The 16197-nt window shown below is 45.6% G+C and overlaps 1 protein-coding gene across 6 annotated transcripts in view; it reads right to left on the bottom strand.

The window, feature by feature from the left end:
- Window positions 1-202: 202 nt before the first annotated feature.
- Window positions 203-16197, bottom strand: part of NPHP1 (nephrocystin 1) — a 65463-nt gene continuing 49468 nt past the window's right edge. For all 6 annotated transcript variants that reach the window (XM_040267548.1, XM_040267552.1, XM_040267551.1 and 3 more), the window contains 4 exons: window positions 6261-6373; window positions 4177-4250; window positions 3036-3080; window positions 203-1025 (listed from right to left, as the gene is read on the bottom strand). In XM_040267548.1, the coding sequence (XP_040123482.1) occupies window positions 753-1025; window positions 3036-3080; window positions 4177-4250; window positions 6261-6373 (505 nt within the window). In that variant the 3' untranslated portion in view covers window positions 203-752. The remainder of the gene's footprint in view (window positions 1026-3035; window positions 3081-4176; window positions 4251-6260; window positions 6374-16197) is intronic.

Here is a 16197-nt window from a genome sequence, read left to right as displayed (position 1 = left end):
CGTAAGCCAAGTTATTCAGCCTCCTTTCTCCACTTAATTTTCCTACTACACTATTTCTTCCTAATCTAATCTTATATTAATAAATAAATAAGTCTTTCCTCGCCAACGCCGTCCTCGCTTCAAATTCCCTGGATCCACCAGGGCTGGACCCCGGCAGGAAAGATAGAGGTAGGAGATTAAGAGATAAAGCTATTAAGTATAAAATAAACAGTGCAAGGATATATTGTACAACACAGGGAATATAGCCAGTTATTTTTTTTTTTTTTTTTTTCAGTTATTTTATAAAGCTTTACATAGAACATAATTTTTAAAAAGTGTTCATCACTATGTTGTATACCTGAAACTTTCATATTTCACATCAACCATGTTGCTGTTGTTCTGCCACTAAGTTGTGTTCGACACTTTACGACCCCACGGATGGCAGCATGCCATCAGTCCATCATGTCCATTCAGTCAGTGATGCTATCTAACCATCTCATCCTCAATATACTATACTCAATTTTAAAAGAAAAGTAGCAGTTGTTTTTTGAAAAAAAAAAAAAAAAATCTCTTTAAACTTATACAATTTTACTCATAAAAATTTGTTTTACTGTAGTGACACACGTTCAAATTATCAGATAAATGTTTCCTATAGAATGTGGCCTGTACAGAAAAGTGACAGGGCCGTTAGTTCCGGTTTGGCCACGTGACGCAGGGCACCGTGGAGGGTCTATCAGGTTCAGCGGGAAGCTGAGGGTCAAAGGCCACTGCTGTCAGGCTAGGTTCTTTCTTCTTTCACCCAAGAAGTCATAGGTCTGCTCGGAAATGTCGAAAGGTTCATGGACCCCCTCCGGCGACAGCAGAACCTGGAGGGCGCCCTCATTTTCCTGGTTTTGCTTGAGGAAGTCGGCGATGCCCTTCCACCGGGCAGCCTCAGTCTCCTCCTCTGCCCATCTAGACGGCGGCAGGAGCGCAGAGTGCAGCAGGGGGAGCGCGCAGTCGTGGTAAACCAGCAGGAACGCCGCCTTCAGGAGCTCCCTGTCTCCCTGGGAAAACACCCACAACAGCCACTGGGAGCGGACCCAGGCCGTTACTTCTCAAGTGTTACATTCTAGGGATTCTGCAAACTAGAAGCCGTCGAGGGAGGGGATGGGATGGAGGGGCCAGGGATGCCTGGCAGGTAGTGGGCTCTGAACCAGCTGCTCAGTCAGGACGTGGACACAGTGGGAGTCACCTCGGGGACAAACGAGAGGTTCTCTCTGAGGGTCTGAGAGGGACTTCTTCAAGCCAGGGCGCCCACTGAGCTCCCCTAAGGATCTCGCACATTCCATCGAGGAGACTGGGGCACTGGAGTCTAACTCTGGGGACAAGGGTGCGGTTCCAGGTAAGACACAGTGCGAAGCCAGCTGGAGCACTCAATCAGCTCAAGGTGTTACAGGAGAAGGGCAGCAAGGGCCCTGCCTGAAATCCAGAGGAGCCCAAGGAGTAAAGGATGCGCCGTCAACCCCACCTCCCGCACAACAGGGGCCAGGTGACATCCCAAGGGCAGGCAGCCAGCTCCACAGCTCAGGTGGGCACTGCAGGGAGGCAGGCGGTTTGCACTGGGATACGACCCCTCCAGGGGGAGCCGGAGAGGCCGCTTCTACAGGCCCGAGGCCCAGCCCCTGTCCACTACTGACCAAGAGCAGCATTAAAGCTGCCAATTTAGGTAGAATGGAAGCTCAAATAAGGATACAATATATACACCTTTTTTTTTCCTTTCCATTTTTAGTGTCTTCCTTTGTTCTCCCATGTTCCTTGAGGAAAAAGTCCAAAAACCATGGACCATGGGCCCCAGGCAGCCCACCTCCCTCTCTTTTTATAAACAGTCTCATAGAACCAGCCCTACTCAGATGTTTAATACCGCCTGTGGCTGCCTTGCATTACAAAGGCAGAGCTGGGTATTTGAGACAGAGAGCACGTGGCCCGCAAAGCCAAAAATATTTACTCTCTGGCCCTTTACCAAAAAAGTTTGTCAGTCTTGGACTAGAGAAGTCAAGCCGCTGCACACTGATCGCTGCAAGTCTGCCTGGTAACGACACGCGCTGGGCTATGGACGCAGCCATGCGTGCTCCCAAAGTGAGGTGCAGCTTAGGCCCATTTTCCTTACTTCTCCGTACCTGGTGTGGACTTTGAGAGCTAGGGATTCTTTATCTTTTAATGAGAGAAATTTGATAGGCAGCTGGAACGTTTTGGCTTAGAAACTTCCCCTCAATTCAATAAAACTCAGTGGTCTGACTCTCTCGGTAAATGTCACATTGCACTTGAAAATACGTGGGTTATTTTCAAAGATTTTTGGTATTGATTTCTAATATAATTCCACAGTTAGAAACATAAGAGAACAGAGTCTGTATGATTTCAATACCTTTAGACCATCACATTTTTGTACTTGTTTTATGTCTCTGGATATGTTCTAGTGTCTCCTATAGTCTATGGGAAGCTGAATAGAATTTGTAGCCTACTGTTGTGGGAAAATTGTATACATCTTAATTACGTTGAATTGGTTCATGGTGTTTTTCAGGTCAACTATATCCTTCTACTTTCCTGCATATTCATTCTATTAATTTTTGAGAGCTTGATATTGAGACACCAACTAAAAATCTTAATTTATCTACTTAAAAAAATAAATGTAATATACAGTGAAATTGTATGTAACTTTGCTCTATATTTCCAACTTTCCTGTAAATGTGTTATCACACTTTCATAATTTAAAAAATAAAAAAGAAACAGAAAAAAAAATCTTCCCAAGGAACATGGGAGAAGATAAAGACACTAAAAATTGAAAGGAAAAAAAAAAGTGTGTCTGAAATGACTGTGTTGATCAAGTATTTTTTTAAATGCTTAGAATCGATCACCCGTGCCCTTCTTCGAAGGAGTCTTTGGAACCATAATAATGTGGTTGAACTGTCAACAGGGATTATGAGTATGGCTACTCCAGCTAAAGAAGTCGTGTGATTAGGACGAGTAGCAAACACTGAGCACAGAACTGTGAAGTTCGGGGCGGACCGTCACGTTACCTTCTCTGATCTTTTTAACGTACTCTCTTTCTCAGCCCAGGAACTCTAAAAAGCAAACAGAAATACTAGATTAACCTGAGTATTCGCAGGTCTTTGCCACATCTCTCTAAGTAAGCTTACATCAGGGTTAAACACGATATATAGGACCGGCACATGTAAGAAGTGGGTCTCTAGTTAGGCATCAAGTCCTAAGGGCCCAGAACCAGATGGAGTAGGCGGGATGGATCAGCAAGCGATCCTTCCCAAGCTACAAGTCAGAACTAATTTAACACGTTTCCCTGGTGGCTCAGTGATAAAGAATACGCCTGCCAGCACAGCAGTGCAGGAGACAGGGGTCCAATCCCTGCTGCGGGAGGATCCCACGTGCCCGGATCAACTGAGCCTGTGCTCTAGAGCCCAGGAGCCACAGCTACTGAAACCCGTGCACCCAGAGCCTGTGCTTGGCAGCAAGAGCAGCCACTGCCACGAGGAGCTCAGGTGTTAAGAGAGTGCTGCAGTCAGAACAGCCCCTGCGCACTGCAACTAGAGAAAAGCCCATGCAAGCACCCCGCCCAGCCAAAAATAAATAAATATGTAAAATTTTTTAAAAAGTGAGAACAGAATCAGTGAAACACTAACACATCCATACAAACTGCACCAACGTAGCACTTGAACAGTAAGATATCGTTAAGCTTTTAAGGTAAGACAGTCACAAAAACAGAAAACTCTGCCAAATGCCATACTTTTGTACAATTGTATCTGCTGAGGTGAGGAAATGGTCAGAGGGAGACAGAATGAAGTGCAGGCTCCCCTGGGGGCTCAGACAGTAAAGACTTCCCTGCAGTGCAGGAGACCGGGGCTCCATCCCTGGGTCAGAAAGATCCCCTGGAGAAGGGAATGGCCACCTACTCCAGTATTCTTGCTGGAGAATCCCATGGACGGAGGAGCCTGGCGGGCTACAGTCCACGGGGTCGCAAAGAGTCAGACACGGCTGAGTGACTAACACTTTCATTTGCACGTAAATATTTCTAATCTGGGCACAAGGTTTCAGAAAAGCGTCTTTAAAGAAATAAAACACCCAGAGTTCAACCAGCCCCATGAAAGTATGAAATGAAGACCTTCTGGGGCCCAGCAGGCCTCCATCATGACACATACTACCCACCCTGAGTGCGTCCATTACGTCTGTCTCCTCCAAGAGCTTGGGGAAGGTGGCCAGCACTGGATTACTAATTAAATCTGAAATACAAAAGAACAGGAAGGATCTTATATAAGCTTCATCCAACATAACTTAGGGCAATAGACATACAAATATTCATTCAGATTGAAATTACTGTGCCAGATGATTTGCTGACTACACACTCTACCCACTTCAACCTCTTGGGGGACTGGAAGCTGTCCCCCTCTCATCCCCACCTCTCCACATCCACACTCCGGGGGTTCTGAAATGAGTCTGGTATCAAGTAGAGCCTTCAGGATGGGAGTAAGGTGGCTCTGAACAGAGTAAGACTGGAAAATCCTGATTTTTTTTCTGTGTTTTTTTCCCTACCTCCCTTTCCTCCTCATGCCTGAAGTGTGGTGTGGTAAGAGGAATCTTCCAATTATAAGGCACCCATGCTCTTGGAAGGCTGAGTGGGAACCAGGAGGCACCAAGGTAATGGTGGCAGAGGGCGGGCAGGTCAGGCCTGACTCCAGTTCCCTGTTGCTTGGGGAGGACCTCAGCCTGGGGCCAACAGACGGTGCTGGTGACACTGAAAGGACCCGGGAGATGGCCATGTGCCTACTTACTATGCAGGCGAATACTGATATCTCACAGTCAATAAGGGTGCGTGCCAAGACACACAGCAGGAAGGACACGCACACCAGGAAGGACATGCCACCAACGGCCAGGGCAGTGCCTTCTACAATCTTGTTCTCAGTTGAGAAAAATCCTTCCTCTAGGTCTTAGTAGGCTTATTCAGATGCTCAGATCCAAATAAAGTCAACAATTTTGAGTAGCCTTCTTACCTATTAAAAAACCGAATAAGCCTTACCCTCTTTAAGGCGTCATGTCGTTCAGGAAGTCTTTCTAGAGGCACCGAAACAAATTCAAAGGCAAGCGGTGACCGAAAGGCTTAGACTGTGGCTCCTTTAGAGTTACAATTATTCCTTGAGGGATGCTGGTGCTTCTCTGAGTTCCATTTCTCCTTGCCTACCCAGGTAGTGCGTCTCCGGGAGGGAACGCGTGTCTAAGCGCGAGCTTCGTTTGTCCACGACTGCTGAGCCACCCCGGGGTTCTCTCTCCTTACTCTCTTCCGGCCACGCTGGCCTGCTTTCAATTTCAATTCATCCAGTGCACTCAGCACTTTCTTGCCTTGGGTCTTCAGGCGTGCTGGTCCTTCTAGCCAGAAGGGATCCAAGCCCGCCCATCTCCCCTGTATGTCTCCCTCCTGTCTCAGGTCTTGTCTTACATATTCCTTGCTTGGAAAAGCCTTCCTTCATCCTACACATTAATGCAGGTTTTCCTAGTGTACACCCTTGTTGTGTATTTCCCTTCAGAACACTTAAGGGTAAAAAGGATTATTCACATAATTTTGTGTCTGAAGTTTGTGGCCCCACCAGGATAAGGATGACAGTGCCTGTCTCATTCATGACAGGGCCCTGGCGTATAGTACCCACTCAGTAACGAATATCCAATAAAACGAAACGTTTTTAGAGGCAATTCTTACAACACATGCCAACCTCTGGCCAAGTTCAATCATGTGTGACAGCTCACTGATTTTTTTTTAAAGTTACTTTTTAATATTTTACTGGGGAAGAGTTTCAAGCTGACGAAAAAGCTGCAATATAGAGCCCTTGAATACCTCTCACGTGGTCTCACCAATTTTATTGACGTTTAAACTTCTTGCATTAAAACCAGTTATCTGGGGGTAATTTGGTCTCTTCCCAAAAAGAGGATATGTATACCAAACACCCAGTAAAAACATTATTAAAGACATTAAGGGAAAGATATGATGATATATGAAATTTGGATCTCAAGTCTCCAGAATTTAAGATGTGAAAAGCGTATATGGTAAAGAACAGAACACACACTGAACTCAGGACGCACACTGAGCAGAAGACTCTGCATATGAAGCCCCTGGCGGCCCCTGATGCTCTTCTGAATATTTCACTCCAGCTGTCACCATCAGAAGCAGAAGACACAGGCTGGCAGAGGCCACGTTCACTCAGGGCATGGGACACTGTTACAAAATGACAAAGACGTCTCACCTGCACTGTTCAGGCTCATCCTGTCTTTCAGGAGAACATCTCCAAGAATCTGGCGATAAAATATCAACAAATGAACGCAGCACATGCTTCCGATTAATGTTTCTGGTAGTAGACTATTAAAGAAGAAAGAATACATTGTTTAATGTACTCGTTAAACAATCCCCTATGACCCAACCTAGGGTGCTGAAGCTGAAGCTCCAATACTCTGGCCACCTGACACAAAGAACTGACTCATTGGAAAAGACCCTGATGCCGGGAAAGGTTGAAGGCAGGAGGAGAAGGGGAAGACAGAGGATGAGATGGTTGGAGGCATCACCAGGTCGACGGACAAGAATTTGAGCAGGTTCTCGGAGTTGGTGATGGACAGGGAAGCCGGGTGCGCTGCAGCCCATGGGGTCACAAAGAGTCGGATGTGACTGAGCAACTAGATGTGACTGAGCAACTAGATGTGACTGAACTGACCTGACTGTGCTTTTTAAATGTATACTCATCACTCTAATGAAGAGCACTGAGTTTGGCTTAATTATTGAAAAGAATGTTAAGGAAAATTTCCTTAATGTTAAGTATAAGTTAATGTTATATAAGTTAACTATAACATTAACTATAAGTTGGCCATGTTAAACTTCAAAAATCTTTTATTTTTATGTATGTACTTTCAAGTCACAACTTTGAGTTACACTTTCTGTTCCACGTTTGCATATACATCCATGTCAAATGTCAAATAAAAAATAAAAGTCATCAATTAGAAAGAACGGGACTAGTCAGCTGCAAGTTTTAACAAAGCCATCTTGCCACCCCCACCCGATGTGATGAATGCAGAGGAAACATGAGTTCAAGCTTTTTACAGTGCTGGGTGGAACATGGGAGGGTGTGACAGATCAGACTGAATTCTGACTTAGCTACTTCCAAGCTATGTGCTTTGGAGTTAATTTTATCCTTGAGTTTTGGTTTCTTCATTTGTAGAATACAGACAGTCATGCCTGCATCTCAGGTTACTAAAAAGATTAAAATGAGGTAAATGTGGAAAGCTTAAGGGAATGCCTGGTACATAGTAAGTGTTCGAGAACAAAAAACTTTCAATATTGAAGGTAAGTTGATAACAGTTTAAAATAGACCGTAAGAACTTTAGGATATTGTATGTAATTTTCATAGTAACCACAAAGAAAAAAAATCTATACACAAAAGGTAATGAAAAGGGAATCAAAATGGATCACTGTGAAAAAGTCAATTAAAAACAAAAGATGGCAGTAAGGGAGGAAATGAGGGACAAGAAAAAAAAACTTAAGATGTACAGAAAATGGATAACAAAATACAGTTGAGTCCTTCCCCATTAGCAATTACTTTAAATGTAAGTGGGTTAAACTCCTCAGTCCAAAGACACAGATTGGCAGAACAGATTGTTTTAAAAGTAGGATCCAATTGTGTTCTATCTACAAGACCCACTTTAGATGTAAGGACATCCCCAGGTTGAAAGTAAAAGGATAGTTAAAGATACTCCGTGCAAATAGTAAACAAAGAGAGAAGATACACTGCTCAGATATACTGATATCAGACAAAACAGACTTTAAAACCAAAAAGCTGTTACAAGAGAGAATGAAGGATGTTATATGAAGATAAGAGGGCCAATTCATTAAGAAAACATAGCCATTATAAATGTATACAATAAACATCAGAGCTCCTAGATATACGCCGTGACCACCGACAGGAGTGAAGAGAGAAAAAAACCCCGGTCGCAGAGGAGACCTCAGGACTCCACCTCCAATAAGGGGCAGGACAGCCAGCGCGCATGCGCATCGCTGCAGGTGTGTTGGACTCTGTGAGACCTTGGGGACTGCAGCCTGCCAGGCTTCTCCTGCCCGGAGGACAGCCAGACAGATCAGTAAGGAAAGGGAGCCTGCAGTGTGCTGCAGACCAACTGTAACAGACAGGCATGTGCACAACACTGCTCGGTAGCAGAATACACATTTTCCTCAAGTGGTCAAGGAACATTCTGCAAGACAGCCATATGCTGGGCACAAAATAAGTCCTAACAATTTAAAAGACAAGTTATATAAAGTAGGCTTCCTTTTTTGCCTCCAAAGTATCTTTTCTGATCTCAATGGAATGAAGCCAGAAATCAACAGCAGAAGGAAAACTGGAAAATTCACAGCTATGTGGATATTAAACCTGGAGCCTGGGGCTTCTCTGCTGGTCCAGTGACTGAGCGTCTGTCTTGCAATGTAGGGAATGTGGGTTCAATCCCTGGTCGGGGAACTAAGACCCCACGTGCCGAGGAACTAAGTCCACGTGCCACAAGTATTGGAGCCTGGGCCACAATTGGGGGGGCCCACAGAGACCCCAGATGACAATGAAGACGCCGCAAGCTGCAGCCGAAGGGGTAATCTCAAAGCCAGACACCTGCTGCACACCAGGCTCTCAGTGGGGATACTGAGCACCGGAGGCAACCTGAGCAGACACTCAGGAAGACGTCCTGAGTCACTCCAAACATACATTTTCTGAGTGTTATTTTCAGAAACACACGAACTCTGTCACTAAGCATGAAGAATGACCACAGAAGAAATCTCAAAAACCTGGCAAACAATGTGCTCTCTTCAAAGGGGAAGACGTCTTTGAGCTAAGAAAAACCACTTCACGTTACAGAGCAGATCTTAATTTCAGAAGTCAATTATTCTAATTTCTAGGATGAGAATTTTAGAAGGGAAAGTTAATCACACAGGTAACATCCAGGCTTCCAGCCAGTTGGAAGAGAACAGAATGAATGTGACCCCCACGGGGAGTTTCACATAATTTAGATAAGAAATCTTGACCACTCCATAACCCTTGAATTTCTAGAAATGTCAAAAATGCAAGATAGATTCTCTTACCACACTTAAATTCATACACCACATTTGGTACATAGAGTCAGAAATCATCTTTTTCCAACCCTGCTAAAATTCTGATCTTGTATATACCTGACCTAGATTTCAAGGACTGGCTGCAGAGGAACATGGAAGCTGCCCTGATGCCACCACATGCCTTCTTTGTCCTACCTCCCACCCTCTGCTCTGTGGCTCATGTGGGCAGTGTTTCAGATGCATGCCCAAACTCGTCTCATGCTGAAAAACAGCCATTGATTCTGCGAGGGGAAGGGGTGGAACCTTCCTTCCATTCTCCCCTCCCCTTCTCTCCCAGACCAGCCTGCTCCATCTGGCAGGCACCGCAGCCAGCCTGTAGGAGAGGCCTTCAGTGCCCACTATGTGGGCACTCCTTTCCTTCTGGCACCTCACCATGACACAAAGCAATGCTGCTGGCTCTTTATCAGAGTTTCCTTTAGGGAAATTCTTTGATTTTTCCCAAACACAAGATGGCCAGAAAGCTCTAAGCTGAAGAAGTAAAGATATACCTTTCTGACCTCACAGACAGACCAGCAGAAGTACAATAAACATGATAACAGGCCCCGGGCAAGTAACTTCCTGGTGCTTCCCTGGGGGCTCAGATGGTAAAGAATCTGCTTGCAATGCAGGAGACCTGGGTTCGATCCCTGGGTCAGGAAGATCTCCTGGAGAAGGGAATGGCAACCCACTCCAGTATTCTTGCCTGGAGAATTCCATGGACAGAGGAGCCTGGTGGGCTATAGTCCATGGGGTCGCAAATAGTTGGACACGACTGAGCAACTAACACACACAAGTAACACTACTATTTCCTTTATTTTTAGCAACAATACAATGGAAGTAAAGGAGAAAAAAAGATGAGATACATCAAAAAGGCAAAGGAAAATAAATTTATAGCAAATTTATACCCAGGCACGTAGTCTACTCCCATAGACCAGGGTTTCTCAGGATTCAGAACCCATGCACTGGGAGCCTGGGTCTAAATATAGGGCTTTCCCTCATCAGGAGTTTAAAAATATGCCTTTGGTTTAGGATTTGACATGTACACATGGCTATGTTTAAAATGGATAACCAACAAGGACTTACTGTAAAAAAAAAAAAATAATATGAAAAATTAAAAGTCATAAAGCAGAGAGAGAGAGAAAAAGCATGCATTCAGTCAAATCGCATCAAGTTACATCCCATCAAAACACAGCTCCAGAATCAGAAAGCCAAGTCTTGGTGAAAGGCAAGGATCTGTTTGCTCCTTCTTTTGTCTCAGCTGACGTGTACACAATCACAGCTGCCTCTGTAAAAGGAGCTCCAGGCCCAGGATTCCGGTGCTGCTTCTCTGGTCAAGAAAATGAGTCCCGGGCTTCTCCGGTGGCTCAGTGGTGAAGAATCCGCCTGCCAATGCAGGTGACATGGGTTCCGGGAGGATCCCACGTGCAGCGGGGCAACTGAGCCTGGCGCCACTACTGGGCTGTGCTCTAGAGCCCCGAAACCACGTCTGCTGAGCCCACGCCCCAGAGCCCTTGCTCTGCAACAAGAAAAGCCATAGCAATGAGCAGCCCAGGCACTGCGACTAGAGAAGAGAAAGCCCGTGTGCAGCAATGACGAGCCCGTGCCGCCAAAACCAAACAAACAAAAAGAAGACGGGTCCACATCGGCTCACCTGCCCCTGACCCAGGGAACACTGCTGGCTGGTGAGATGGCAGGATGAAGCTGGCCCGCAAGGATACTGGGGAACCTGGGCACTGATGCAGATGATAACTGGGCTTCCTGCCCTTGGCTCTACCCACATTGGTGTATGGCCCTAGGCATACCAAAAAAGAGTCCCTGTCCTTTCTGTTTCAGGCAGAGAAATCTGACTAAACAAAGATGAAGGTGTTTTTTTGTTTTTGCAGCATGTAGGACTAGTTCCCTGACCAAAGATCAAACCTGTGCCTCCTGCAACGGAAGTGTCGTGTCTTAACCACAGGACTGCCAGGCAAGTCTCAAAAGATGAAGTTCTTAAGCACCAGGGAGTGGGGACAGAGGTGGGGTAGACTTTTGGAGCAGAGAAGTAGACTGGCTATTGGTAGCATTGTGTGTGTGTGTATGTGTGTGTGTGTGTGGGTGGGTGGGTGTGTGCGTGCGCACGCGCGCTCAGTCATGTTTGACTCTTTGCAAACCCATGGACTCCGTCAGGCTCCTCTGTTCACGGAATTTTCCAGGCAAGAATACTGCAGCAGGTTGCCATGCCCTCCTCCAGGGCATCTTCCCGAGCCAGGGACAGAAACCAAACCTCCAGCATCTCCTGCATGGCAGGCGGATTCTTTACCGCTCAGCCACTGGGAAAGCCCCGTTGGTAGCATTAATGCCTTCTTTTTCCACCCACTATGAGAGGCATGTCAGGGAGAGGAGACTGAGCAGGGCTAGCCCCACCTCAAGGTCCACCTCCAGGGCGCACCTGAACCCAGCCTCTCACCTTGAACCCAAAGCACAGCCCTTGCACCACAGCCCATGGCTCTGCAGCAAGGCCTGGGCCTCTGGCTTCTCCGTGCCCACGGCCTGTCTCTGGGACAGACTGCCTGAGGCCACAGTCCTACTGGCAGGTCCCAAGGCCCACAGTGGACACTACAAGGAGTGCACATTTCTGGGTCCTGCAAGTCAGTCAGTCAGTCAGTTCAGTCGCTTAGTGGTGTCTGACTCTTTGTGACCCTGAACCACAGCATGCCAGGCTTCCCTGTCCATCACCAACTCCCGGAATTCACTTAAACGCATGTCCATTGAGCCAGTGATGCCATCCGACCATCTCATCCTCTGCTGTCCCCTTCTCCTCCTGCCTCCAATCCCTCCCAGAATCAGCCTCTTTTCAAATGAATCAGCTCTTTGCATCATGTGGCCAAAGTATTGGATTTAAGCTCTGATCAGCATCAGTCCTTCCAATGAACATTCAGGACTGATTTCTTCTAGGATGGACTGGTTGGATCTCCTTGCAGTCCAAGGGACTCTCAAGAGTCTTCTCCAACACCACAGTTCAAAAGCATCAATTCTTCGGTGCTCAGCTTTCTTTATAGTCCAACTCTCACATCCATACATGACCACTGGAAAAACCACAGCCTTGACTAGACGGACCTTTGTTGGCAAAGTAATGTCTCTGCTTTTTAATATGCAGTCTAGGTTGGTCGTAATTTTTTTCCAAGGAGTAAGCGTCTTTTAATTTCATGACTACAATCACCATCTGCAGTAATTTTGGAGTGCAAAAAAGTAAAGTCTGACACTTGCCGGGAGCCAGGGTGAGGAACTCCGCCCATGGCAAAGGTCATGAGGAAGGAGGCTTCGGCATATGCAAAGGTGGGATCGAGCCTCAGGAGACCCCCTGTTCCCAAGCGTCTACCCCCCAAAACCAGAGTGCCTACTTTACTGTTTTATGCTCTCCCCTACACCTCTGACTTTACGGGGGGCTGTTCCCCACCGGTTCTCTCGGAGAAGAGTAAACTTGCAGCTCCAGTCAATAAAAATTCCTGGGCGTGACAAGAGTGTTTCGACTTACGAACTCCTCTGAAGGTTACCTAGCCTGCCTGTACAGGTTCGTCCGGCCACATGTGATTGTTTACAGCCTCCCACCCGTGAGAGGCACAAGATGTTTTAGACTTACTAAAGGCAGATTCTTTTAGGAAGTTAGAAATTATTAGTATAGTGGGTTGATTAGGAATTATATTGGTGAAGGGTTTTTCATTTGTGGTGCCAATAACTGCCGCTAAGTCTCCATATTCCCTGCCCTGGGTGTGACAAGGGTGTCTCAGGTCAAACCTCTCTGCTGGCAGACTAGTTTGTGTGACATGATTATCCATACTCCTGCCACTATGCACATGATTGTTTACTACCTCTCAACCATAAACAGCACAGAGAGTTTGGAGTATTTTGAAAATCTTAATTAGCATAGGGCTTTTCTCATTGTTGAGTCAATGGTTGCCGCCAGGCCTCCATATCCTTAGGCACCTGGGAATATATTAATGTATTTGGGATATAGAAAAGGAAATATAGTAGTTTTTGATGTTAGCAATACTAGACTTTTTGAGTTAATGAATTTTCTCTTTTGTTATAGACCACTGTACTTTGTTATAAATCACTGTGTCCTTGCTATGTAAAAATGTAACTTTATCACTATCTTAAGACTAAACAGATCTTAAGGGGAACATTGGTGAAGGGTATTCATTTACTGGGCCAATGTTTGCTGCTAAATCTCCATATTCCCTGCCCTTATAATGAATATAACTAGCATATAGGAGAAATAAGTATTAACCTTTAAGATTAATCATGTTAACATTAGGTTAAATAAATTCCTTTCTTAGTTGTAACCCACTACACCCTCACCCTATAAGAATGCAACTTTATCTGGTACCTTCAGAGGGTGGCGCCTGGTTTAAGAAAAAACACCCTTGGAAAAAATAAGTTTTCTGGTTAACTGACCGTTATCAGAAAGAAAGGGTCATAAAATATCAGCAGGCCTCATGGCCAGAAGATGATGTAAAACCCCTAAGACCTTTTTTTATACATTTATGTGAAGCACCTGATTTTGATAAAGGTCAGGACTGCTGACCCCTGCGTGACTTTAAAATTTCCATTTGTCTCTATGTGTAACAAAGGGTATATAAGCAAACCTAAAAAATAAAGAAATCGGATAAGTTTCTGGAAAGACTGATTCCCCCATGTCGTTCTTTCTTTCCCCTTCTGGCTGAATTCCCATCTGGAGCGTGGGTGCTCGCCACGTCTACTTACTTGCCCTGGCTTCTAAGATCCATGAGACAGGGAGCCCAAGGCGGAGCACCCTCCGATATTCAAACGGGCGCTGGTGGCCCAACATAGATGGTGCAAATTCCTTGTTTTGGAGTTTTATTGGTATCCCACGTAAACCAAGTTATTCAGCCTCTTTTTCTCCACTAATATTTCCTACTACACTATCCGTTTCTAATCTCTCTCTCTATCTGTAATTAAATAAGTTTTTTCCTAGGACACTGATTCCGTCTCCCCTTCGAATTACCCTGGATCCACCGGGGCTGGACCCCGGCAGACACTGTTTCCATTGTTTCTCCATCTATTTGCCATGAAGTGATGGGACCGGATGCCATGATCTTTGTTTCCTGAATGTTGAGCTGTAAGCCAACTTTTTCACCCTCCTTTTTCACTTTCATTAAGAGGCTCTTTAGTTCTTCTTCACTTTCTGCCATAAGGGTGGTGTCATCTGCATATCTGAGGTGATTGATATTTCTCCCGGCAATCTTGATTCCAGCTTGAGCTTCATCCAGCCCAGCATTTCTCATGATGTACTCTGCATATAAGTTAAATAAGCAGGGTGACAATATACAGCCTTGACGTACTCCCTTTCCTATTTGGAACCAGTCTGTTGTTCCATGTCCAGTTCTAACTGTTGCTTCCTGACCTGCATATAGTTTTCTCAGGAGATAGGTCAGGTGGTCTGGTATTCCCATCTCTTGAAGAATTTTCCAGTTTATTGTGATCCACACAGTCAAAGGCTCTGGCATAGTCAATAAAGCAGAAATAGATGTTTTTCTGGAACTCTCTTGCTTTTTCCATGATCCAGTGGATGTTGGCAATTTGATCTCCAGTTCCTCTGCCTTTTCTAAAACCATGAACATCTGGAAGTTCACGGTTCATGTATTGATGAAGCCTGGCTTGGAGAATTTTAAGCATTACTTTACTAGCATGTGAGATGAGTGCAATTGTGTGGTAGTCTGAGCATTCTTTGGCATTGCCTTTCTTTGGGATTAGAATGAAAACTGACCTTTTCCAGTCCTGTGGCCACTGCTGAGTTTTCCAAATTTGCTGGCATATTGAGTGCAGCACCGTCCCAGCATCATCTTTTAGGATTTGAAATAGCTCAACTGGAATTCCATCACTTCCACTAGCTTTTTTCGTAGTGATGCTTCCTAAGGCCCACTTGACTTCACATTCCAGGATGTCTGGCTCTAGGTGAACGATCTCACCATTGTGATTATCTGGGTCATGAAGATCTTTTTTGTACAGTTCCTCTGGGTATTCTTGCCACCTCTTCTTAATATCTTCTGCAATTAGGTCCATACCATTTCTGTCCCTTATTGAGCCCGTCTTTGCATGAAGTGTTCCTTTGGTATCTCTGATCCCTTGGTGTCCCTTGGATCCTCAAAGTGGAGCCCAGTTCATGATGGTCCTCAGGGCTCTCTCTGGGCTCTGGGAGGAGAATGGCATGCACACAGAGATGAGACAAGGGAGGCCAGGGACCACAGGTGGCAGGGCAGAGCTTTTACACTGGCAGGAAGAGCTCTACCTTGAAATAACTTCACAAACATTTTTTGGGTGCCTACTATGTTCTGCAACCAACAAGGGCCTCTATTCCTGAGGTCGGGGCTGAGGGCTGGGGGCCCTTCTTTGAGAACCCAGTACACAGAAGAACATTAGCGGCTTTGGGAGAATGGGCCCATTGATCTGACCACTGCTCACCCAGTCAGATTGATCTAGATTGTAAAGCATATCTCCAAGCCAGTATTTGAAGCCAAAGAAACACTATTAAAAGCTGTACTTGAAAGATATGCTTGGAAGTGCTTTAGACTCTGGAAAGCTTATCAACCAGAGAAGCAGCAGGTAGTTGAAGAAGTAGGAAGAATGAGGCTGAACAGGATTCTAGCTTTCCTTTTACAAAGACCACTCCTGTGCTGCTGCTTCTTTTTTTATCTTGAAAAATAAAAATTGTCCAAGAAAAGACTGGCCAGAAAGGGGGAGTTTATAGGCACTATAGACATCCGGGGAGGTGGGCAGGGTGGGGGGCAGCCAAGAGTGAATACTACCCATGAGTACACAATTAATGGTTGTTGAAAGATTGAACTGTTAACACTATCATTATAAAACACATTTCAGTACTAGTGATAAGAGCCAGGGATATTAAAACTGGGAGCATGATCTCAGGTGAGGAAAGCAACCACTCACAGAGAGCTCCAAGTCTCCCTGAGCCTGAGCATCCGCCAGCAGTCAGTGTCCCGGTGGGGCTGCCCCGCTGCTTCCGCCCCTGTTCGCGAGCCACGTGCTCCCGCCCACCTCCTGCGCCC

The sequence above is a fragment of the Oryx dammah genome, unplaced genomic scaffold, assembly GCF_014754425.2.
Source record: "Oryx dammah isolate SB20612 unplaced genomic scaffold, SCBI_Odam_1.1 HiC_scaffold_25, whole genome shotgun sequence".
Taxonomy (NCBI): Eukaryota; Metazoa; Chordata; class Mammalia; order Artiodactyla; family Bovidae; genus Oryx; species Oryx dammah.
The sequence above is the reverse complement of the archived record's forward strand: the minus strand, read 5'-3'. Positions and strand labels throughout refer to the sequence as shown.